We start from the raw sequence: 23,474 nt of genomic DNA, 5'->3' as shown, positions 1-23,474 counted from the left end.
AGAGACAGCAATAATCATGAGTTGCTTTCAACTACATAAAAACTAGAAGAATGACTTCCGGTGGCAGCCATAGAGTAAACGGTCGTACGTTCAGCAGCTCTCGCCCTTAGTGGTTTTTTTAAAATGGTGTTTAAAATGGATTTTTCAGAAAATTTCTCAACATAAGTTGTTTGAAGGGAGGGGAAAAGGAGGTGACCCTCAATTCATGCAATTGTGTCCAAATAAGAGTCGAAAAAGGAGAAACCAAAAGATGAGTGAAAGCAAGGATCAGAGGTCATCGAGCTCAATGGTAACGAGACAAAGTGTGTCCACTGGTCGATGGAGCAATGGGTTGAGTACCTGGATGAGACGTTTGCCTGCATCGCAAGGAATGTACAGAAGATGTAACCCAGATGATAGCCTTGATTAAGGAGGTGGATGACCAGGTGGAGGAGAAAATGACGACCCAGGGACAGGGGATTCTAAAGCTGCAGGAGCTGGCGACTGAACGAGAGGAGTCCACTGCAGTGGCTTTGGAAATGAACATACTACAGGACAGACAGAAACGACTGCTTGATAAAGTGGAGGACGTGGAAAACCGGTTTCGCAGGCAAAATATCCGAATCGTCGGGCTGCCAGAGGGGACGGAGTGTTCAGATGCGGGAGCGTATGTGGGGAAGATGTTGCAGGAGATGGTCGGGGCCGATGTATTTGACAAGCTGCTGGAGGTGGACCGGGCGCATAGGGTGCTCGTACGTAAGCCCCAAGATCTTGAGCCCCCAAGGGCCATGGTGGTTAGGCTACATCAATTCCTCAACAAAGAGCGCATCATGAAGTGGGCCAGGCAGACGATACGGTATATGTGGGAAGAATCAGAGATCTGTGTGTACCAAGACTGGGGACCGGAACTCGCAATGAGGAGAGCAAGTTTCAACAAAGTTAAGGCGGCCCTGTTTGAGAAAGACATTAAATTTGGACTGTTATACCCAGCTAGTCTTTGGGTGACCTACGAGAACCGGGAGCTGTACTTCAATTCTCCAGGAGAGGTGGTTACTTTCATGAATGACAATAATCTGGCATAAGGACTCTTAAATTCTAACTGTGGTGGGCTGAGTTTGAGGGACAGGATGGAGTGGCGGGGAGGAGAGAAACATGGTTCTATGTTCTGCTTTGTCTTGTTTAAAATGTCAGTCTTTTAATTCTGTGAGTTAAGTTGCGATGTTCGGGAAGAAAAGGGTTGGGTGTTTTTTTTTAATGTGTTTTTCTCTGTTCTTTTCTCTCGTCTTGTGTAATTTGACTTTGATTTAGTTTCTGTAACAAAGATGGTTGATTCTTCCATGCATAATTTTGATTAAGTTGCTTGGAGCTTCTTCTGTTGTGTTTGATTCTCTTTGAAGGTGATGTGACTGATAAGAATCGGTCAAAGGGGGAGGGGTAGTACCTGGCAATCTGGTGTAACGACTTTTAAACTCAAACTGTGGGGGTCTGAGTTTGGGGGAGGAGACAGGATGTTGGGGAGGTGAGAAAAATGGTTGTGTGTTTTGCAATATCTTGTTTAAAATTTAAGTCTTTTAATTCTGAGTTAAGTTGCCATGTCGGGAAGAAAAGGGTTTTGGTATTTTAATTTTTTTCTCTTTCCTCTCTTCTTGTGTAATTTGATTTTGATTTACTCCTTTATGTATGTTATCACAGAGGGAAGAACTTTTAAGATGCAATGGGCTGTTCTGGTTTCCACAAGAAGGATGGTTGATTCTTGCATGCATAATTTCACTTAAGTTGCTTGAAGCTTCTTCCTTTGTGTTGGATTCTGTTTGATGGTGATAGGACTGATGAGAATCGGTTAAAGGGGGAGGGGTTTGCTTCTTTGCCTGCACGTTGGGGGAGGGTAAGTTTGCTTTTTGGGATTGTTGTTACTGCGTTGAGTGCTTGTTGTATTGCGAGGTGTGATAGAATCTGGCAGTCGGCAGGCTTTTTGACGTAAGGAGGTGGGAGATGCTGAGCTAGCTGGATAACTAGTTCACAGGAGCAAAGTGCGGGGAGAGCGGAGGAAAGACAAAGTGGGGGGGGGGGGGGGTACTGCTGACGGGTAAGGGACAGTTAGGAGACAGGATATGGAGATCAGGTTGCAGTCACCACCGAGGGGCGGATTAAGCGAGGTGTGGAACACGGGCTAGAAGTTGGCCTGGGAACGATCATGGTTGACCGACAGGGGAGATGGGCAAAAGCCCGCCCCAACCAGACTGGTTACATGGAATGTTCGTGGACTGAACGGGCCGGTTAAAAGAGCTTGTGTGTTCACAAACCTGAGACAGTTAAAAGCGGACGTGGCTCTGTTACAGGTGACACACAAAGCTGGGAGGCCAAATTAGATTAAAGAAGGGATGGGTCGGGCAAGTGTTTCATTCAGGACTGGACTTTAAAACAAGGTGGGTGGCTATCCTGATTAACAAAAGGGTGACATGACTCCCGGTTGCGGTGATGCGGAGCTAAGCCGCACGTTCGGTGGCTCCCGCTATTTTCTGACTTTTGGGCTCTTTTAAGGGCCCGTAACGGCGCTGGTTGGACTTTTCCCGGTGGGGGAATACATCTGCTGCGCCTATCTGCCGGTGGCGGACAAAAAATCGGCTTTGGAGCAGAGAAAGGTGCGAGGCAGGAAGAACAAGATGGCGGCGGGCAGGGCACCGGCAGCGTGGCACCGGCAGCGTGGCACCGGCAGCGTGGCACCGGCAGCGTGGCACCGGCAGCGTGGCACCGGCAGCGTGGCACCGGCAGCGTGGCACCGGCAGCGTGGCACCGGCAGCGTGGCACCGGCAGCGTGGCACCGGCAGCGTGGCACCGGCAGCAGTGGGCGCAGGAGCAGCAGGAGCTGTTCCAGCGCTGTTTCAGAGAGCTGAAAGCGGAGCTGCTGGAACCGCTGAAGGCCTCACTGGATAAGCTCATGGCGACGCAGACGACCCAGGGCGCAGAGGTCCGTGAGTTACGGCAAAAGGCCTGGGAGAATGAGGATGCAATCCTAGGCCTGGCAGTGAAGATGGAGTCGCACGAGGCACTCCACAGAAAATGGCAGGCGAGGATGGAGGAAATGGAGAACCGCTCGCGGTGGAAGAACTTGTGGATCCTGGGCCTCCCGGAGGGGCTGGAGGGTTCGGACCTGGGGGCCTATGTGGTCTTGATGCTGAACTCGCTGATGGGAGCGGGGTCCTTCCAAGGACCCTTGGAGCTGGAGGGTGCCTATCAGGTGTTTGTGAGGAAGCCCAGGCCGAACGAGCCGCCAAGGGCAGTGCAGGTCCGTTTTCACCGGTTCGTCGACCGAGAATGCGTGCTGAGATGGGCTAAAAAGGAGAGGAGCAGCAGGTGGGAGAACGCAGAGATTTATCAGGACTGGAGCGCGGAGGTGGCAAAGAAAAGGGCTGGTTATAACCGGTCGACGGCAGTGCTGCATAAGAGAGGGGTGAAGTTTGGCCTGTTATAGCCGGCACACCTCTGGGTCACTTATAAAGATTGCCAGTACTATTTTGACTCCCCGGAAGAGGCCTGGGCCTTTGTCCAGGCAGAGAAGCTGGACTCAAAGTGAGGATTGAGGGGGGGTTGGATGCCGATGTATATTGTCCGGATGCTCTGTTCTCCCTTGTACTTTTCTGTTTTCTGTTGTTTTTTTTCTATTTCGGTTCCTTTCTTCCTGGTGGAACGCTGGGGAGATGTTTTGTAGGACCGTTGGGGCGCGCGCCTTTTTCTTTCCCACGTTTTGGGTTAGGTGGCGGGGTTTAAGTTGGAAGCGCGGGCTTTTTCCTGCGCTGGAGTCGGAATGGGAGGGGTCTGTACCGGTCGGGGGGGGGGGGGGGGGGGGGGTGGTTGGCTTACACCAGGGGGGTTGTTGGGGTGGCGGGAGCAGCCGGGGTCAGGAGTCAGCTGACTTACGGAAGTACGATGAGAGGGGCAACGCAGCTAGGGGGGGCCCTAGCTCCGGGGGGGGGCACCGGGTTGCTGCTGGAAAGGCCATATGGGAACAGATGGTGCTAGGGGGGGTCGAGATGGGGATCTGCCACCGTGGGGAACGAGCCGTGTGGGTTTTGCGGGCACGTGGTTGGCCGAGGGAGAGTTATGGCTGACCGGCGGAGAGGGAGGGGGAATAGCCCCCCCGATTCGTCTGGTCACATGGAATGCAAGGGGGCTAAATGAGCCGGTTAAGCGGGCCCGGGTGGTTGCGCATTTGAAGGGGCTGGGGGCGGATGTGGCTATGCTCCAGGAAACGCACCTTAGGGTGGCGGATCAGGTAAGGCTGAGAAGGGGGTGGGTTGGGCAAGTGTTCCATTCGGGGTTGGATGAGAGGAACTGGGGGGTCGCGATTTTGGTGGGGAAGAGTGTGTTGTTTGTGGCGTCGAGTGTGGTAGCGGATAGCTGTGGCAGATACGTTACGGTGAGCGGTAAGCACCAGGGGGTGCGGGTGGTGCTGGTTAATGTGCACACCCCAAATTGGGATGATGCAGGCTTCTTGCGGCGCATGCTGGGCCGGATTCCAGATCTTGAAGCGGGGGGCTTGATAATGGGAGGAGATTTTAATACAGTGCTGGACCCAGGGAGTTCTCGTTCTTCTCGCATGTCCATAAGGCTTACTCCCGCATTGACTTTTTTGTCCTCAGCAGAGCGCTGATTCCGAGGGTGGTAGGGGCGGAGTATTCGGCGATAGCCATATCTGACCATGCTCCGCACTGGAGCTGGGGGAGGGGAAGGACCAACGCCTGCTGTGGAGGTTAGAGGTGAGTCTGCTGTCAGACGAGGAGGTATGTGGACAGGTCCGGAGGTGTATAGAGGGATATTTGGAAACTAATGACAATGGGGAGGTGCAGGTGGGGGTGGTCTGGGAGGCGCTGAAGGCGGTGGTTAGGGGGGACCCGATTTCTATTAGGGCACACAGGGAGAGGGGGGAGAAAAGGGAGAGGGAGAGTTTGGTGGAAGAAATGGTGAGGGTGGACAGGAGGTCCCGGAAGAAGGGCTTTTGAGGAAGCGTCGTAGTCTCCAAGCGGAGTTTGACATATTGACCACCAGGAAAGCGGAGGCGCAGTGGAGGAGGGCGCAAGGGGCGGTATATGAGTACGGGGAGAAGGTGAGTCGGATGCTGGCCTACCAGCTCCGGAAGCGGGAGGCGGCGAGGGAGATAGGGGAAGTTAGGGACGGAGGAGGGAATCTGGTGCGGCGTGCAGGGGGCATTAACGGAGTGTTCAGGACCTTCTATGAGGAGTTATACCGCTGGAGAGGGTGGAATGAATCGCTTTTTGGACAAGCTGGAGTTCCCGAGAGTAGGGGAGGAGTAGACGGAGGGTCTGGGGGCGCCAGTTGAGCTGGAGGAGCTGGCCAATGCGATGGGGAGTATGCAGTCAGGGAAGGCACCGGGGCCTGATGGGTTCCCGGTGGAATTTTATAAGAAGTTTTCAGACCTGTTGGGCCCGCTGTTAGTGAGGACCTTGATTGAGGCAAGGGATGGGGGGGCCTTGCCCCCAACGATGTCCAGGGCATTAATTTCATAGCGAGATAAGGACCCCCTCCAGTGTGGGTCTTACAGGCCAATCTCGCTCCTCAATGTGAACGCAGAACTGCTCGCCAAGATACTGGCCAGGAGGGTGCAGGAGGTGGTCTTGCAGGTTATTCACGAGGACCAAACGGATTTTGTTAAGGAGAGACAGTTGAACGTCAATGTGCGGCGGCTTCTCAACGTCATAATGATGCCGGCGGTGGACGGAGAGGCAGAGATAGTGGCATCGATGGATGCAGAGAAAGCCTTCGACAGGGTGGAGTGGAGCTACCTGTGGGAGGTATTGAGGAGGTTTGGGAGGGATTTATTAGGTGGGTGAGGCTGTTGTATAATGCTCCGGTGGCGAGCGTGGTGACGAATGGGAGGTGGTCAGAGGACTTTCAGTTGTACCGGGGGACGAGGCAAGGGTGCCCCTTTGTCTCCCCTGCTGTTCGCGCTGGTGATTTATTGTTGTACATTGCAGATCCAGCGGGAGGGGGATGCCGGAGGTGATGAGGATTCTTGGGGAGTTTGGAGACTTCTCTGGCTATAAGCTCAATGTGGGGAAGAGTGAGCTGTTCGTGGTGCATATGGGGGACCAGGAGAAAGAGATAGGGGGGCTCCCGCTGAAAAGGGCAGAGAGCAGCTTCAGACCTGGGGATCCAGATAGCCAGGAGCTGGGGCGCCCTGCATAAGTTAAACTTTACGAGGCTGGTGGAGCAGATGGAGGAGGAGTTCAGGAGGTGGGATGTGTTGCCACTCTCCCTAGCGGGCAGGGTCCAGTCGGTTAAGATGACGGTGCTCCCGAGGTTTCTGTTCCTCTTCCAGTGTTCACCCATCATGATCCCGAAGGCTTTCTTTAGGAGGGTCAGCAGGAGTATTACGGGGTTTGTGTGGGCGCGGAAGACCCGAGGGTGAGGAGGGTATTTCTGGAGTGAGGTAGGGAAGTGGGTGGATTGGCGCTGCCCAACCTGTGTGGGTATTACTGGGCTGCGAACGTGGCAATGATTCGGAGGTGGGTGATGGAGGGGAGACAAGGATCTGAAGACATAGAACATACAATGCAGAAGGAGGCCATTCAGCCCATCGAGTCTGCACCGACCCACTTAAGCCCTTCCTTCCACCCTATCCCCGCAACCCAATAACCCTTCCTAATCTTTTTGGTCACTAGGGGCAATTTAGCATGGCCAATCCACCTAACCTGCACGTCTTTGGACTGTGGGAGGACACCGGAGCACCCAGAGGAAACCCACGCACACACGGGGAGAACGTGAAAACTCCGCACAGACAGTGACCCAGCGGGGAATCGAACCTGGGACCCTGGCGCTGTGAAGCCACAGTGCTATCCACTTGTGCTACCGTGCTGCCCACAAGAGCTGTGGATCATACTGGCCAATCTCCCTCTTGAATATAGATGCCAAATTATTGGCAAAGATCCTGGCCACTCGAATAGAGGATTGTGTCCCAGAGATAATTGGGGAGGATCAGACAGGATTTGTAAAGGGCAGGCACCTGACATCCAACATTAGACGGCTTCTTAATGTAATTATGATGCCAGCGGTGGGGCGCGAGGCTGAGGTGGTAGTTGCCATGGATGTGGAGAAGGTTTTCGACCGAATGGAGTGGAAGCATCTATGGGATATTTTAGGCAGGTTTGGGTTTGGGCAGGGATTTGTGGAGTGGGGCCGGCTACTGTACCAGGCCCAGGGAGCAAATGTAAGAACTAACCGAGTTGGTTAGTCTTTGTCGGGGGACAAGGCAGGGGTGCCCGCTCTCCCCATTACTGTTTGCCATGGCCATAGAACCCTTAGCAATGGCTCGGAGAGCAGCGAATACCTGGAGGGGTATAGTGAGAGGGGGGGGGGTGGAGCGCAGGGTCACTCTGTGCAGACGATTTGCTGCTTTATATCACGGACCGATTTGGTGGGGGGGATGACAGAAATCATGGAGATATTATGAGAATTTAGGCGATTTTCAGGCTACAAGTTAAACATGGGAAAAAGTGATTCAGGCACGGGGGCAGGAAAGGAGGCTGAAGAAGCTGCCTTTTAAAATGGTTGGAAAGGGTTTTAGGTATCTGGGATTCAAGTGGCCAAGGATTGGGGGCAGCTTCACAAGTTAAATTTGGGCAAAGCAGTGGATCAAATGAGAAGGGATTTTTGTAGATGGGGCATGCCAGCGGGGAGCGTTCAGACGGTGAAGATGACTGTCCTTCCGAGGCTGCTTTTCTTTTTTCAGTGTCTCCCGATTTTTGTCCCAAAGGCTTTTTTCAGAAGCACGAATGTGGCGATCTCGAGGTTTATATGGGCGGGTAAAACCCCAGAGTAGAGAGGACACTCCTGATACGGGCCCACGGGGAAGGGGCTTTGGCACTCCCGAGCTTTATTAACTATTACAGATCGATGGTCAAAACATAAGAACCTAAGAACTAGGAGCAGGAGTAGGCCATCTAGCCCCTCGAGCCTGCTCCGCCATTCAATGAGATCATAGCTAATCTTTTGTGGACTCAGCTCCACTTTCCGGCCGAAACTCCATAACCCCACTCTTTGCTTTCTATTAATTAACCAATCCTCTATCCATGCTACTACTTTACCCTTAATGCCATGCATCTTTATCTTATGCAGCAACATTTTGTGTGGCACCTTGTCAAAGGCTTGCTGGAAATCCGGATATACCACATCCATTGGCTCCCCGTTATCTACCACTCTGGTAATGTCCTTAAAAATTCCACTAAATGAGTTAGGCACGACCTGTCCTTTTTGAACCCATGCTGCGTCTGCCCAATGGGACAATTTCCATCCAGATGCCTCGCTATTTCATCCTTGATGATAGATTCCAGCATCTTCCCCACTACCGAATTTAAGCTCACTAGCCTATAATTACCCGCTTTCTGCCTACCTCCTTTTTTAAACAGTGGTGTCACGTTTGCTAATTTCCAATCCACGGGACCACCCCAGAGTCTAGTGAATTTTGGTAAATAATCACTAGTGCATCTGCAATTTCCCTAGCCATCTCTTTTAGCACTCTGGGATGCATTCCATCAGGGCCAGGAGACTTGTCTACCTTTGGCCCCATTAGCTGGCCCATCACTACCTCCTTAGTTATAACAATCATCTCAAGGTCCTCACCTGTCATAGCCACATTTCTATTAGTCGCTGGCATGTTATTGGTGTCTTCCACTGTGAAGACCGACCCAAAAAACCTGTTCAGTACCTCAACCATTTCCTCATCTCCCATTATTAAATCTCCCTTCTCATCCTCTAAAGGACCAATATTTATCTTAGCCACTCTTTTGTTTTATATATTTGTAGAAACTTTTACTATCTGTTTTTATATTCTGAGCAAGTTTACTCTCATAATCTATCTTACTCTTCTTTATAGCTTTTTTAGTAGCTTTCTGTTGCCCCCTAAAGATGTCCCAGACCTCTCGTCTCCCACTAATCTTTGCCACTTTGTATGCTTTTTCCTTCAATTTGACACTCTCCCTTATTTCCTTAGATATCCACGGTCGATTTTCCCTCTTTCTACCGTCCTTCCTTTTTGTTGGTATAAACCTTTGCTGAGCACTGTGAAAAATCGCTTGGAAGGTTCTCCACTGTTCCTCAACTGCTTCACGATAAAGTCTTTGCTCCCAGTCTACCTTAGCTAGCTCTTCTCTCATCCCATTGTAATCTCCTTTGTTTAAGCACAAAACACTAGTATTTGATTTTACCTTCTCACCCTCCATCTGTATTTAAAATTCCACCATATTGTGATCGCTCCTTCCGAGAGGATCCCTAACTATGAGATTATTAATCAATCCTGTCTCATTACACAGGACCAGATCTAGGACCGCTTGTTCCCTCGTAGGTTCCATTACATACTGTTCTTGGAAACTATCGCGGATACATTCAATAAACTCCTCCTCAAGGCTGCCTTGACTGACCTGGTTAAACCAATCAACATGTAGATTAAAATCCCCCATGATAACTGCTGTACCATTTCTACATGCATCAGTTATTTCTTTGTTTATTGCCTGCCCCACCATAATGTTACTATTTGGTGGCCTATAGACTACTCCTATCAATGACTTTTCCGCCTTACTATTCCTGATTTCCACCCAAATGGATTCAACCTCGTCATCCCTTACTATTGCCCGGATGTCATCCTTAAATAACAGAGCTACACCACCTCCATTACCATCCACACTGTCCTTCCGAATAGTTTGATAGCCTTGGATATTTAACTCCCAGTCGTGACCAGCCTTTAACCATGTTTCAGTAATGGCCACTAAATCATAGTCATTCACGATGATTTGCGCCATCAACTCATTTACCTTATTCCGAATACTACGAGCATTCAGGTAAAGTACACTTATGTTGGCTTTTATACCTCTGTTTTGAATCTTAACACCTCGATCAGTAACCTTTCCTAAGTTATATTTGCTCTTCACTTTTCTCTTATTTTCCTTGTCGTTGAACCCATATCTTCATGTAACAACCTACCGCGTTGCTTACAATTTATGTTTTTACTTCCCCTTTTATTTCTTTTAGTATTACTGGGCCTATTCACTGAGCTCCCCTCAGTCACTGTACCTTGTACTGTCGCCCTTTTTGATTTTTGACTGTCTTCTCTGCCTTACAATTTCCCCCTTACTGCCTTTTGTTTCTGTCCCTGTTTTAATACCTTCCGACTTCCTGCATTGGTTCCCATTCCCCTGCCACATTAGTTTAAACCCTCCCCAACAGCTCTAGCAAACACCGCCCCCCCCCCCCAGGACATCGGTTCCAGTCCTGCCCAGGTGCAGACCATCCGGTTTGTATCGGTCTGACCTCCCCCAGAACCGGTTCCAATGTCCCAGGAATTTGAATCCCTCCCTCTTGCACAATCTCTCGAGCCACGCATTCATCCTGTCTATTCCCCTTACAATTGAGTCCCCTATCACTAGAGCCCTGCCATTCTTCTTCCTGCCCTGCAGCGCAGCAGAGCCAGCTACGGTGCCATGAACCTGGCTGCTGCTGCCTTCCCTTGGTGAGCCATCTCCCTCAACAGTCTCCAAAGCGGTATATCTGTTTTGCAGGGAGATGACCGCAGGGGACACCTGCACTGCCTTCCTACTCTTGCTCTGTCTTTTGGTCACCCATTTTCTATCTCCCTCAGTAGCTTTCACCTGCGATGTGACGAACTCACTAAACGTGCTATCCACGACATCCTCAGCATCGCGGATGCTCCAAAGTGTGTCCATCCGCAGCTCTAGGGCCGTCAAGTGGTCTAACAGGAGCTGCAACTGGACACACTTCTTGCACGTGAAAGAGCCAGGGACAGTGGATGTGTCCCCGAGCTCCCACATCGCACACGAGGAGCATGACACGAGTCTGGGATCTCCTGCCATGTCTTAAACCTTAGGTTAACTTATACAACTACAATTCCAAAAAAAGAAAAAGAAAAAAATAAATAGATAAATTAGACAATGAAAAGAAAAACTACTTACCAGTCACTTACCAGGGTTTAAAAGCACTTCCTCCCCACCTAGCTTCAAATTCCCAAACTCACTCTTTGTTGTGTCTTCTCTGGCTCACTGGGAGTGAGTTACAAGTTGCTCCTTTAAATTGGCCTGAGTTGACTCCCCTCCCCCCCTGCTTTTAGATCAAAGCAGATTAAGGTGATTGACACTTAACTGCCAACCAGTTACATTAGTGGGTGGAGCATGTTAACCTTCACTGCACAATTTTAGACTTTCAGGAAGTGGGGAGTGGGGAAGGGGTCGGTCTGGGAGCAGATGGAGGCAGCGAGTCTGGAGGCTTTACTGATGACGCCTCTGCCGTTCTCGCCGGCTCGGTACTCCACATGTCCTGTGGTGGTGGCAGCCCCTAGCGTGTGGGGGCAATGAAGGCAGAATATGAGACTGGAGGGGGTGTCAGTGTGGTCACCGATCTGTAACAATCACCGGTTTGTTCCAGGGGGGCTGGATGGGGGCTTTAAGATATGGCAGCGGGCAGGGATTGAGAGGTTTAGGGATCTATTCATCCAGGAGTGCTTCCCGACCTTGGAGACATTTGAGGAGGAGTTTGACTTGCCGGGAGGGAACGGATTTCAGCATCTTCAAGTGCGGGACTTTATACGGAGACAGGTCCCAAGCTTTCCTCGTCTCCCACTGAGGGGACTACAGGATGAAGTGCCGTCAAAAATAGGGGTTGGGGTGTGGGAAGGTTTCGGACATATACAGGGAATTGTTAGAATGGGAAGGGGCCCCAATCAGAGAGGTGGAAGTGGGAAGAGGAGTTGGGAGGGGAGCTGGAAACTGAACTGTGGGAAAAAGCTGTGAAAAGGGTAAATGCATCCTCGTCCTGTGCTAGACTCAGCTTGATTCAGTTCAAGGTAGTCCACAGGGCCCACGTAACGGTAGCCCGGATGAGTAGGTTCTTCGAGGTGAAGGACAGATGTGGGTGGTGTGGGGGCAGCCGGGCCAACCATGTTCATATGTTTTGGGTATGTCCGAAACCAAGGGACTTCTGGCAAGGATTTGCAGATATTCTGTCGGACGTCCTGGAAGGTAGGGTAACTCCGAGTCCAGAATTAGTAATATTTGGGGTGTCGGAAGATCCTGTAAAGGGGGGAGGGAGGCCGAGAGTCTGGCCTTCTCCTCCCTGGTGGCCCGGAGACGGATCTTGCTGAGATGGAGGGACTCGGAGCCCCCAAAATCAGGAGTGTGGGTCAGCGATATGGTAGAGTTTCTCAGTCTGGTGAAAATCAAGTTTGCTTTAAGAGGATCAATACAGGGATTCGCCCGGAGTTGGCAGCCGTTCATCGATTTCTTCAACAAAAACTGAACCTCAGCAGTAAGGGGCGGGGGGGGGGGGGGGGGGGGGGGGGGGGGGGTTGGGGGAGAAGGAAAATAGGAGGCATGGTAATGTTAAATAAGGACAGGGCATTTAGTATACGGGTAATTGGGGATAGGGCGGGAGAAGTGGGGTATGTGGTTTATTGTGTGTTGTTATTTTAGGGGGCATTTTGTGCGTCGACCCACACGGTTGTTTTAGAAATGTCAACATGTTAAATTGTGAAAATTACAAATGCTTCAATAAAATATTTTTTTTTTAAACCAGAAGAATCAGATTGGCAGTAGTAAACTGGATAAGGAATTCATAGACCAGCATTTTCTGGACCGACCATAGAGATATTAGACTTTGCAGTGTGAAGTGTGACAGGATTATTTAATGGCCTCAAAGTAAAGCCACCTCTGGATAACAGCAAGCACAATATGATTAAATGTTACAGGGCAGCATGGTGGCACAGTGGTTAGCACTGCTACCTCGCAGTGCCGAGGGCCCGGGTCGATCCCGGCCCCAGGTCACTCTACCTATAGAGTTTGCACATTTTCCGCGTGTCTGTGTGGGTCTCAGCCCCACAACCCAAAAAGATGCGCAGGGGAGGTGAATTGGCCACCCTAAATTGGCCCTTAATTGGGAAAAAGCATTGGGTAATTGATTGAATGATTCATTCCGTTTGAAAGGCAGAAGAGTGGGTCCAAGACTATTAATTTAGACTTAAAAAGGCCAACCATGTGGGCATGAAAGCTGAGCTAGCAAAAGGGAACTAGGATACTAGGCTAGGAATAGATCGATAGGGAAGCAATTGCAGACATTTACGGCGATATTTCAGAATATTCAGAAAAGTACATTCCTCTGTACAGAAAAATTCTAAAGGGAGGACCACCATCCATCGTCAACTAAAGGCATTAGAGAAAGTTAAACTTAAAGAAAAAAGCATATAACTGCGCATAGATGAGCGGCAGGTCAGGTGGTTGGTCAGAATATAAAGAACAACAGAGAATGTCTAAGAGATTAAACAGCAGAAAATTAGAGCGTGAGAAGAAGCTAGCTATGAATGTAAAAACGGACAAAGAGTTTCTGCAGATATTAAACAACAAAAAAAGATAAAGTGAGTGTTGTTCATCTAGACTGAAAATGTGGAGTTAATAATTGATAAACAGGAAATGGCAGATGAAATGAACAAATATTTTGCTTCTGGCTTCACTATATCGGAGGATAGAAGAATCATTCCAGAACTGGCTGTAAATTGTGAGATGGAGAGGAGGGAGGAATTTGAGGGAATTACAATCACTAGGGAAGCAGTACTGAACAAACTGATGGACTGTGACTGACAAGCCTCCAGGTCCTGATGGACGTCATTCTAGGGTCTGAAAAGAGACGGCTAATGAGATAGATGTGTTGGTGTTAATTTTCCAAAATTTCCTCGACTCTGGAAAGGTTAATTCAGGCTGAAAAGTAGCAAATATTGCCCCTCTATTCAAGGAGGAAGGGAAGCAGAAAACAGGAGATTATATCCCAGTTAGTTTGATATCTGTTGTGGGGATGGTATTAGAATCGATTATTAAAACGGTTATAGCTGGGCACTTCGAAAAACTCAAGGTAATCGGGAAAAGTCAGCATGGTTTTATGATAAGGAAATCATGTTTAACCAATTTTTTAAGGGTTCTTTGAAGGAGTAACAAGTGTTGTGGATAGAGGGGAGTTCGTAAATATACTATACTTGGATTTCCAGAAGCATTTGATAAGGTCCCACAAAGATTATTGCGGGAAATAAAAGTTCATGGTTTCAGAGGTAACCATACCAGCCTGGATAGAAGATTGGCTGCGTAGCATAAATGGGTCTTTGTCTGATTGGCAGAATATGACAAATGGAGTCCCACGGGAGTGTACGCTGGGGCCTCAAACCTTTACAATTTACTTCAATGATTAAATGGGGAGCAAAGGCATGTCAGCTAGATTTGCAGACAACATCAACATTGGTAGGAAAGTACCCTGTAAAGAGACACAAGCAGTTTGCAAATAGATGAGGCTGAGTGAGCACACAAAAATCCGGCTGGAGTATAATGTAGAAAAATATGAAAATATTTACTTTGGCAGGAAGAATAAAAATGCAGAGAACAAAAATTGGTGAACAGCAATATTTTTCTACGCATGACTCTGAACAAATGAACAATAAGGAGCTGCAATAAACAGTCAAGTGAATTATAGAGCAGGTTTTAAATATTGAAATGAGAGACACCCATCTCAAGTTGGCACCTGCAGTAAGAATGCAGCTGCTCAATATATTACCTTGGTACTTGATTCACCATCTAGGCTGGCTGTTGTGACAAAACATGTTCCATCTTCACTGCTCGAAGACAGGAAGACCATGTCACATGGAAACGTTTCATTCTCCTTGGTCATCACAATGTCTCCAACCTGCAGGAACATCGCAACCATTGTCAAAAGGAAAGCCTGCTCTCTGTTCGAACCAACCCCTTCCACACAATCTCTTACACATCCCATTGTCCCGACATATACCCAAATATTCACTTACTCTCAACTTTCTGCTCTGCTTTTGAACAACTTTGCCATCTTGGACAACGAAAACAGGACATTTATTCACTGCATTATCTGCATTATGTCGAAGCCAATCCTCATAACCCTGTGGACAGACATTGAGCAACATACGTTATAGAGAAAACTTGAATGAATGCTTTAATCACCAACTGTGTAAACACAGAAAATGAACTTTGATTTTAAATTGATAAAACCAGGCTACATTCAGAGCAATAAGGCATCAAACTTCAATTTAAAGCATTGGACAGAGCAGCAAGTAGTGATCAAGGAACAATAAGGCTCAATCTGTTATGGTGATGCACTGTAAGCCGCACAATGGCACCATCCAAACTTGACTCACCCACACACACTGCCTCAATCTCCCAATGTAAAGTGGATCCAAAATATCTAGTTTTTGGAACTGGCCTCTCCAGTGTTACTCAAACCTTTTTCTCAAACATCAACACACTGGGAGCTGCTATTGGACCTAGAGAATCTGTCGAAAACAGTCAGGTCCAAAGACAAATCCCTATGTAGATTCAGTGTCCCTGATCGGAGCTGGTGTATTTTCCTGAACAGCATATTCCTTTATAATCTCCAGGAGCAATATTCGAGGGTTACCAGTATCAAAAGTATGAAAATAAAAAGCATTCAAAAACCCCGAACGCTCTCTCTGGAAATACAGGAAAGAATAAAACAGAAAAAGTATCTGCAATACAAAAAGCTAACATTGTCAACCACAGGAAAAGGAAGAGACATCAGCTCCTTGAGCCTATCCCAACATCCAGTTAGTTCAGGGTTTATCAGTGACTTTTAATTCCATCTACCCACCTTCTGTAATAGCCTTAAGTCCTAATTTCTCTATTTTTGGGCAAGAGTTCAATATTTCAACTTCCCTCTCTGTGAAAGAAATCTTGCATTTTCATTTTAGATAGCTATCTCTTCTCACTTACATGTTTCTTTGTGATATGCCTTTACAGAAAAGGGGAAATTAGAGAAGGGGGAGAAGAAAATTTGAAGAAAAATACACATTTATGTCCCGGGCCTTACCTGTTTAATTGCGGTCACAAAGATTACAAAGAAAAGTGGAAGTCCACTAGTTACTGGACTGGTTGGTGTATCAATGATTAACTGAAAATAAAAGAATGTGTTAATACACTGTAAAAGGAGTTCAACTTTTAAGCTATTTCATTACTTATTGGTAAGTGTAAGCAATAGGTAAAACTGCCTGAAAATTGAATGTTCAATACAATGTGTTTTATATTAATTTGTGGGACAGACACAATGCTGGCAAGGCAGGCAGACATTTATTCCCAGACCAGTCTGCCCTTGGGAAGGAGGTGATGAGCCCTATTCATGAGCCACTACAGTCCGTGTGGTGTACAGATACAAAGTGCTGTTCAGAAGGGAGTTCTAGGATTTTGACATAGCTACAATGAAGGAACAGCAAATTCAGGATGGTGTGTAACTTAGAAGAGAGGTGATGGTGAGGGTGTTGCCTTGCTCCTGCTGCCCTCAGTCTTCTGGGTGGAAGCGATCCCAGGTTCAGAAAGTGCCTGGTAGATTGCATCTTGTAGGTGATAAGTACCAGCACTGTGCACCTGGAGGGAGTAAATGTTAAAAGTGGTCGCTAAGTGCAAATCAAGCAGGCTGCTTGATCTGGATGGTGTCAGGCTTCGCGTGTTGGGGCAGCTGTACTCATCCAACCAAGTGGAGAGTATTCCAACACACTTCTGAATTGTGCCTTGTGAATGGTGGACTGGGTTTGCGGAGTTAGGAAAGGAGATACTCGCCACAGAACTCCGAACCCCTGACTTGCCACAATATATCTGAGGTTGATCAGTTAAGTTTCTGGCCAATGCCGATTCCCAGAATGGTGCAGAATTCAGCAACGCCAATGTTATTGAATGTTGGCGCAGTTGGTTAGTTTCCCTCATGTTGGAGGTGGCACTTGTGACATGAATCTTACTTGTCATTTATTAGTCCAAACCTAAATGTTATCCAAGTCTTGCTGCAGGGAGGCATGAGCATTTTCATTATCTGAGGTTTTGGGAATGGAATTGAGCATGACAATCAACAGGAATATCCCACTTCTGGAAGTTTAAGATGGTTGACCTTTTTTGAGACTTCCGGTCGGCGAGCGGAGCGGTCGCACAAAGAGGGGCTCCCGCAGGGTAATGAAGTCGGGACCTTTCTCTCCGCAGCGGCAAGAGCAGGGAAGCCCACCTGAGAGGAGTTGCATGAAAGAGGGGGGGAAAAAAAATAAAGTGGTAAAGGAAAGAAGGGAAGAGAGAAGAAAAAGGGAAGAGACAAAAAAAAATAGGGTGCAGAAAAGGGGGGAAAAGAAAAACAAGGAGAGAAGAAAAGATGAAAGGGAAGGGGGAGGAAAAAATGCCAGAAGGGAGCCAAGGCAGAGGGAGAGGGGGCACCAGAAGCAGACGGGACAAGGGGCAAGCCAGCTCAGGCGAGCGAATCAGCGCACGAAGCGGCGGAACGGATGTATCGCCGCATAAAAAAGAGCTGGACAGACAGGTGCCCTCTCCCCTGGGGCCAGAGGGGGGCTGGAATTGGAAGGCAGCCTTTACCGAGGTGCTGAGGGAGCAGCTGCAGGTAATCAAGGCAGAGGTGAAAGCAGAAATAGAGGCCGCAGTGCAGGCAGCAGTGGCCAGGGCCATGTCAGGGGTGCAGCAGGCTCTGAGGGGAGAAACTGGAAGCCCAGGAGGTGACCATTAAGGAGTTAGAGAAAGCAGCAACCAACATGAGCGACCAGGTCACGGCCCTGGAGAGGGAAGTGGCGAGACTGGGCGCAACACAGGGGAGCCTGAAGGGCAGGGTAGATGACCAGGAAAACCGCTCGAGAAGGCAAAATGTAAGGATAGTGGGCCTGCCAGAGGGGATCGAGGGTAGAAACCCCACAGCATACGTGGCTGAGATGCTGGGCAACTTAGTGGGGAAGACAACTTTCCACAACCCACCAGAATTGGACAGAGCGCATCGGTCGCTGCACCCGAAGCCCAAGGCAGGGGACCACCCGAGAGCAGTCATAGCTAAACTGCACAGATACCAGGATAGGGAGACAATCGTGCGCTGGGCCAGGAAAAATAGAGCCTGCAAATGGGAAGGCCACGCCATTCGAATTTATGAGGATCTGGGGGCAGATATAGCCAGGAGACGGGCTGAGTTCAACAGGGCGAAAGCAGCTCTCCACAGGAGCAACGTGCGTTTTGGTATGCTGTACCCAGCGAAACTCTGGGTCACATACCAAAACAGGGAGCACTTCTTTACAGCCCCCGCTGAGGCAAACATGTTCATCGAAGAGCACGGGCTGGAAAACCACCAGCGAGGATAGGGACGAGGGGCCCCTTGCAAGGGGCAACGACACGCTGATGGGGGGGGTGGGGAGGGGGCGAGGCAAGGCCAGGCCCCCCCGCCCCCGCAAGACCACCCAGAACAAAGAGCAAACCACTGCCCGAGGGACCGCTCCAGGTGGGAAGCCAGGCCCCAGCACGAGGGAACGAGAGTAATGGAGAAGGGAGAGCAAGCGGGAGGGGTGCAGGGTAGGATGGGGGAAGAACGGGCAGAAAACCGTAGAGGCCAGGCGGGGGAGAAGCGAGACAATAACCCCCGAGAGGGGGGCCACCGTACCAGCAGGAAAGCTAGCGCCGGGGGCACGCAACAAAGCAGGGCCGCAGTGCACCCCCAACAGGGGGGGGGGGGAAGGCGCCAGGCAGGGGATGGGGGAAACACCCGTCAGAGCCGGGAGAGCAAAGGGCGACAGGAATAGGGGAAAGAGGGGCAAAGGAGGAGAATACGGGGGAGGAGGGAGAAGGGAGAGACCGGGGTGGGGGGGTACACAGGGAGCAAGAGACCGGGGAGGGGGGATGCAGGGAAGGAGGGACAAAGGAGGCTAGAAAAGGAACAGGACTACAAAGTGCCACAACCAAGAGCCCGAAACAAGGAACTGCTGCAAGCACCCACCCAGTACGGTCTGTGGGTGAAGGGAGGCCCCGGAGTGCAGGGGACTACCTGCATGGCGGACACATAGTGGACGGCCATGGCAGGTGCCCCCGGGACAAGGGGAAACCCCGGAGCGCAAAGACCCGACCGCGTGGAGAGAGCAGCAACAGCGGCCATCCTGGACGGCCCCCCAACAAAGGGAAACCCCGGAGGGCAGGGGCGCGTCCACCAGATAAGTATGGTTAATCCCACAGGAGCGAGGGGGCAGAAGCCCCCCACCAGGATAGTCACCTGGAACGTAAAGGGACTTAACAGCCCAGTGAAGAGATCCAGAGTCCTCACCCACCTCAGAAATATGATGGCCGATATAGTCTTCCTCCAAGAGACGCACCTGAGGGAGCAGGACCAAATGCGGGTAAGGAAGGGCTGGGTGGGGCAAACCTACCATTCCTGCTATGGGACAAGGGCCAGGGGGGTGGCGATCTTGATCGGCAAGAGGACGATGTTTAGGGCGACAAGGACGGTTACAGACCCGGGGGGACGGTACATCATGGTCAGTGGGGCCCTGGATGGGGCACCGGTGGTACTAGTCAACGTGTACGCGCCCAACTGGGACGACACGAGTTTCATCAAAAAGACCATGGCAGAAATCCCAGACATAGCGACGCATCGACTAATTATGGGGGGGGGGGGGACTCAACTGTGTACAGGACACAAAGAAGGACAGATCAAACCCCAAAACGGGGGAAACCTCAAGCATGGCAAGGGAACTCAAGTCACTTTATGGAGCAGATGGAAGCGATGGACCCCTGGAGGTTCGCCCACCCAGTACACAACGTATACACCAGAATTTACTTCTTTGTGCTGGGGAAGACGGTGCTTCCAGGGATAGACAAAGTGGAGTACTCCGCAATTGTGATATCAGACCACGCTCCACATTACATGGACGTGCGGCTAGAGACGGGAAGGGCCCAGCGCCCCACATGGAGGTTGGACGGTGCCTTACTAGCTGACAAGGCCTTCAGCGAAAGGATAGGGCGGGCCATAGCGGAATACACGGAGAACAACCAAAACGGGGAGGTCTCTCCCTCCACGTTCTGGGAAGCGCTAAAGGCCGTACTAAGAGGGGAAATCATCGCTTTCAAAGCACAAAGAGATAGGGAGGAAAGGGTGGCTAGGCAGCAGCTGGTCGACTCCATACTGGAGGTAGACCATAAATACTCCGAGGCCCCGACCATAGAGCTCCTGACGGAGAGGAAAGAACTACAAAGGAACTTTGACCTGCTCTCCACCAGGAAAGCAGTGCACCAACTCCACCAGGCGCGCGGGAACCTGTACGAACACGGAGACAAAGCCAGCCGCCTGTTGGCACACCAGCTGAGAAAGCAGGCAGCCACCAGAGAAATTGCACAAATCAGGGGTACCGGAGGCACGTTGGAAATGGAACCAGAAAAGATTAACAAAACCTTCATGACCTTCTACCAAGAGCTGTACACGTCAGAGCCTCCAAGGGGGGAGTCTGGGATGAAACGGTTCCTTGATGGACTGGACATTCCAGTCGTGGGGAAGGGCAGAAAACGGGGCCTGGAAGCACCACTAGCACTGGGAGAGATCATGGAGAGCATTAGCTCCATGCAGGCGGGGAAGGCGCCGGGACCGGACGGATTCCCGGCGGACTTCTACAAAAAATTCACGACAGCGCAGGCCCCGCACCTGCGGGAGATGTTCACAGACCCGCAAGCTAGGGGCACACTGCCACCCACGCTAGCACAGGCCTCAATCTCGCTAATACCTAAGAAAGACAAAGACCAAACGGAATGTGGGTCATACAGACCCATCTCACTGCTGAATGCAGACGCCAAAATACTGGCCAAAATCCTCGCCAAAAGGCTAGAAGGATGTGTACCTGAGGTGGTCACAGAGGACCAGACGGGCTTCGTCAAAGGAAGACAGCTTACCTCTAACATCAGGCACCTGCTGAACGTGATAATGACCCCCTCCGGGGAGAGAACACAAGAGGTGATCGTCTCCCTGGACGCAGAAAAGGCCTTCGACAGAGTCGAATGGAAATACCTCAGAGGTACTGGAGCGGTTCGGGCTTGGAACAGGGTTCACCTCTTGGGTAAAGCTCCTATACAACGCTCCCATGGCGAGCGTACGGACCAACAACACCAATTCCCAATACTTCCAACTGCACAGGGGCACCAGACAAGGATGCCCACTGTCCCCGCTGCTGTTCGCCCTAGCGATCGAACCGCTAGCAATCGCGCTCAGGGCAGCAAAAAGTTGGAGGGGGATCCGAAGGGGAGGCAGAGAGCACAGGGTCTCACTCTATGCAGATGACCTGCTCCTTTACATTTCGGGGGGGGGGGGGGGGGGGAAAGAGTCCAGACGATCAAAATGAACGTACTGCCCAGGTTCCTCTTCCTGTTTAGATCCATCCCGATCTACATCCCCAAGGCCTTTTTCAAAGCGCTGGATCAACTAATCATGGCGTTCGTATGGTGGGGTAAAAATGCTAGGATCCCAAAGAAGGTCCTACAAAAAACAAAATCCAGGGGGGGGCTAGCCCTCCCAAACCTACAATTCTACCACTGGGCGGCAACAGCCGAGCGAGTAAGGGGATGGATACAGGAGCCAGAGGCCGAGTGGGTGCGTGCGGAGGAGGCCTCCTGCATGGGGACCTCCCTCCGGGCCCTCGCCACGGCAGCACTCCCATCCCCACCCAAAAAACACTCCAGCAGCCCGGTGGTGATAACCACCCTCCAATCCTGGAACCAACTGCGGCAGCAATTTGGCCTGACCAAAATGTCTGACAAAGCTCCCATCTGCTACAACCATAGGTTCACACCAGCACTGACTGACGCCACCTTCAAAAGGTGGAGGCAGGACGTAGGGACACTGACAGTCAGGGACCTATACACGGACGGCAGGATCGTAACACTGGACGAACTGACAGAGAAATTTCGGCTAGCCAGGGGGAACGAGCTACGGTATCTGCAGCTCAAACACTTCTTATGAAAGGAGACAAGGACGTACCCACAACCACCACGACAGACACTACTGGAAGACCTACTGGACGCAAGTATCCTAGATAAAGGGAACTGTAGTGACATGTACGACCGACTGACAGAAAGGGCCGACACCGTACTGGACGCAACAAGAAAGAAATGGGAGGAGGACCTGGGGATTGAGATAGGATGGGGACTCTGGAGCGAAGCACTGCATAGGGTCAACTCCACCTCCACGTGCGCAAGGCTCAGCCTGACGCAACTAAAAGTGGTACATAGAGCCCACCTAACAAGAACCCGTATGAGTAGGTTCTTCCCGGAGGTGGAGGATAGATGTGAACGGAGCCGAGTAGGCCCAGCCAACCACGCCCACATGTTCTGGTCTTGCCCCAGACTGGTGGAGTACTGGACAGCCTTCTTCGAGGCAACGTCCAAAGTGGTGGAAGTGAGGGTGGAGCCATGCCCGAAAGTGGCGGTCTTCAGGGTCTCTGACCAGCCAGATCTATTCCTGGGGAGGAGGGCGGACGCCCTTGCCTTTGCCTCCCTGATCGCCCGCCGCAGAATCCTGTTTGGCTGGCGGTCAGCAGCACCATCCAGAGCTGCAGACTGGCTGTCCGACCTCTCGGAATCTCTCCAAATGGAGAAAATCAAATTCTCCATCCGAGGGTCGGACGACGGCTTCCACAGAACGTGGGAGCCATTCACGCGACTGTTCCGGGACCTGTTTGTGGCCAACGAACAAGAGGAAGAATAGCCAGGTAGCCAAGAATCAGGAGAACTTAGTCAAGAATCAGGGGAGGGTAGCCAAGGCATGAAAGGGAGAAAAAGGCAAACCACAGCTTGGGGGGGGGGGGGTGCATGACATCTCCAGGAGCGGGGAACAAGGAGGTTGGGGATGGAAGACGGGATGAGCAGTGGAGGCGAGCGGGGGACGGCGGCGAGAGCCGTCCGGGAGAGGCGGGCGACAGCGGCACGCGACCCGGCCAGGTGTCGCACACTGTGGTTATCTCCCCGGCACCCAAATGTATATTTGCTCCCCCCCCCCCCCCCCGCGCGCCGCAAATAGTCGCGAACTTACGTGGTGTAAATAATTTGGCCAGATGCACAGAGCTGCCGCTGTCGAGCTGGTGCACAGTATCCCCACCAGTTAGTCTATTTCATAGTTTATTGTATTCTATGTTGGGGTGTGCCCTTCTGTTTCTTATTCTGTGTACATAACGGTAATAATACCTTGTTCAAAAACCCAATAAAAACATTTATTTAAAAAAAGAGTGTAAGGGCGCGGCGGGGGGTTGGTTTTGGGTTTATTTCTTTTGTAATGTGAGTGTTAAATGTAAAAATGTTAAAATTTGAATTAAAATATTTTTATTTTTTTTAAAAGATGGTTGACCTAGGACACTGTCCCGAGGAACTTCAGCAACCATGCCCTGAGGCTGAGATGACGGGCCTCCATCTATCAAAGCAACCATCTTCTTTTGTCCAAGGTGTGAATCCAAAACATTCCATTGACCTCATTTGTGCTCAGGCTCCATGATGCCACAGTTAATCAAATGCTGCCTTGAATTAGGCACCTACACCTAACTTCTGGAATTCATCTTTTCTGTCTATGTTTGGACCAAGACTATAATGAGGTCTGGAACGTGAGCAGTCTTGGCAGAAAGTGCTACT

The 23,474-nt window shown here is 50.5% G+C and overlaps 1 protein-coding gene across 10 annotated transcripts in view; it reads right to left on the bottom strand.

Moving 5' to 3' along the window:
• Nucleotides 1-23,474, bottom strand: part of atp11a (ATPase phospholipid transporting 11A) — a 242,039-nt gene that overhangs the window by 197,503 nt on the left and 21,062 nt on the right. For all 10 annotated transcript variants that reach the window (XR_005463256.1, XM_038818831.1, XM_038818829.1 and 7 more), the window contains exons 4-6: nt 15,889-15,969; nt 14,837-14,944; nt 14,590-14,718 (exon numbers count right to left, since the gene is read on the bottom strand). Coding sequence is in view for 9 of the 10 variants with exons in the window: in XM_038818831.1 (XP_038674759.1) it covers nt 14,590-14,718; nt 14,837-14,944; nt 15,889-15,969 (318 nt within the window). In the remaining variant the exon portion in view is untranslated. The remainder of the gene's footprint in view (nt 1-14,589; nt 14,719-14,836; nt 14,945-15,888; nt 15,970-23,474) is intronic.

The sequence above is a fragment of the Scyliorhinus canicula genome, chromosome 14, assembly GCF_902713615.1.
Source record: "Scyliorhinus canicula chromosome 14, sScyCan1.1, whole genome shotgun sequence".
Lineage (NCBI taxonomy): Eukaryota > Metazoa > Chordata > Chondrichthyes > Carcharhiniformes > Scyliorhinidae > Scyliorhinus > Scyliorhinus canicula.
This window is presented reverse-complemented; position numbering and strand designations above follow the sequence as displayed.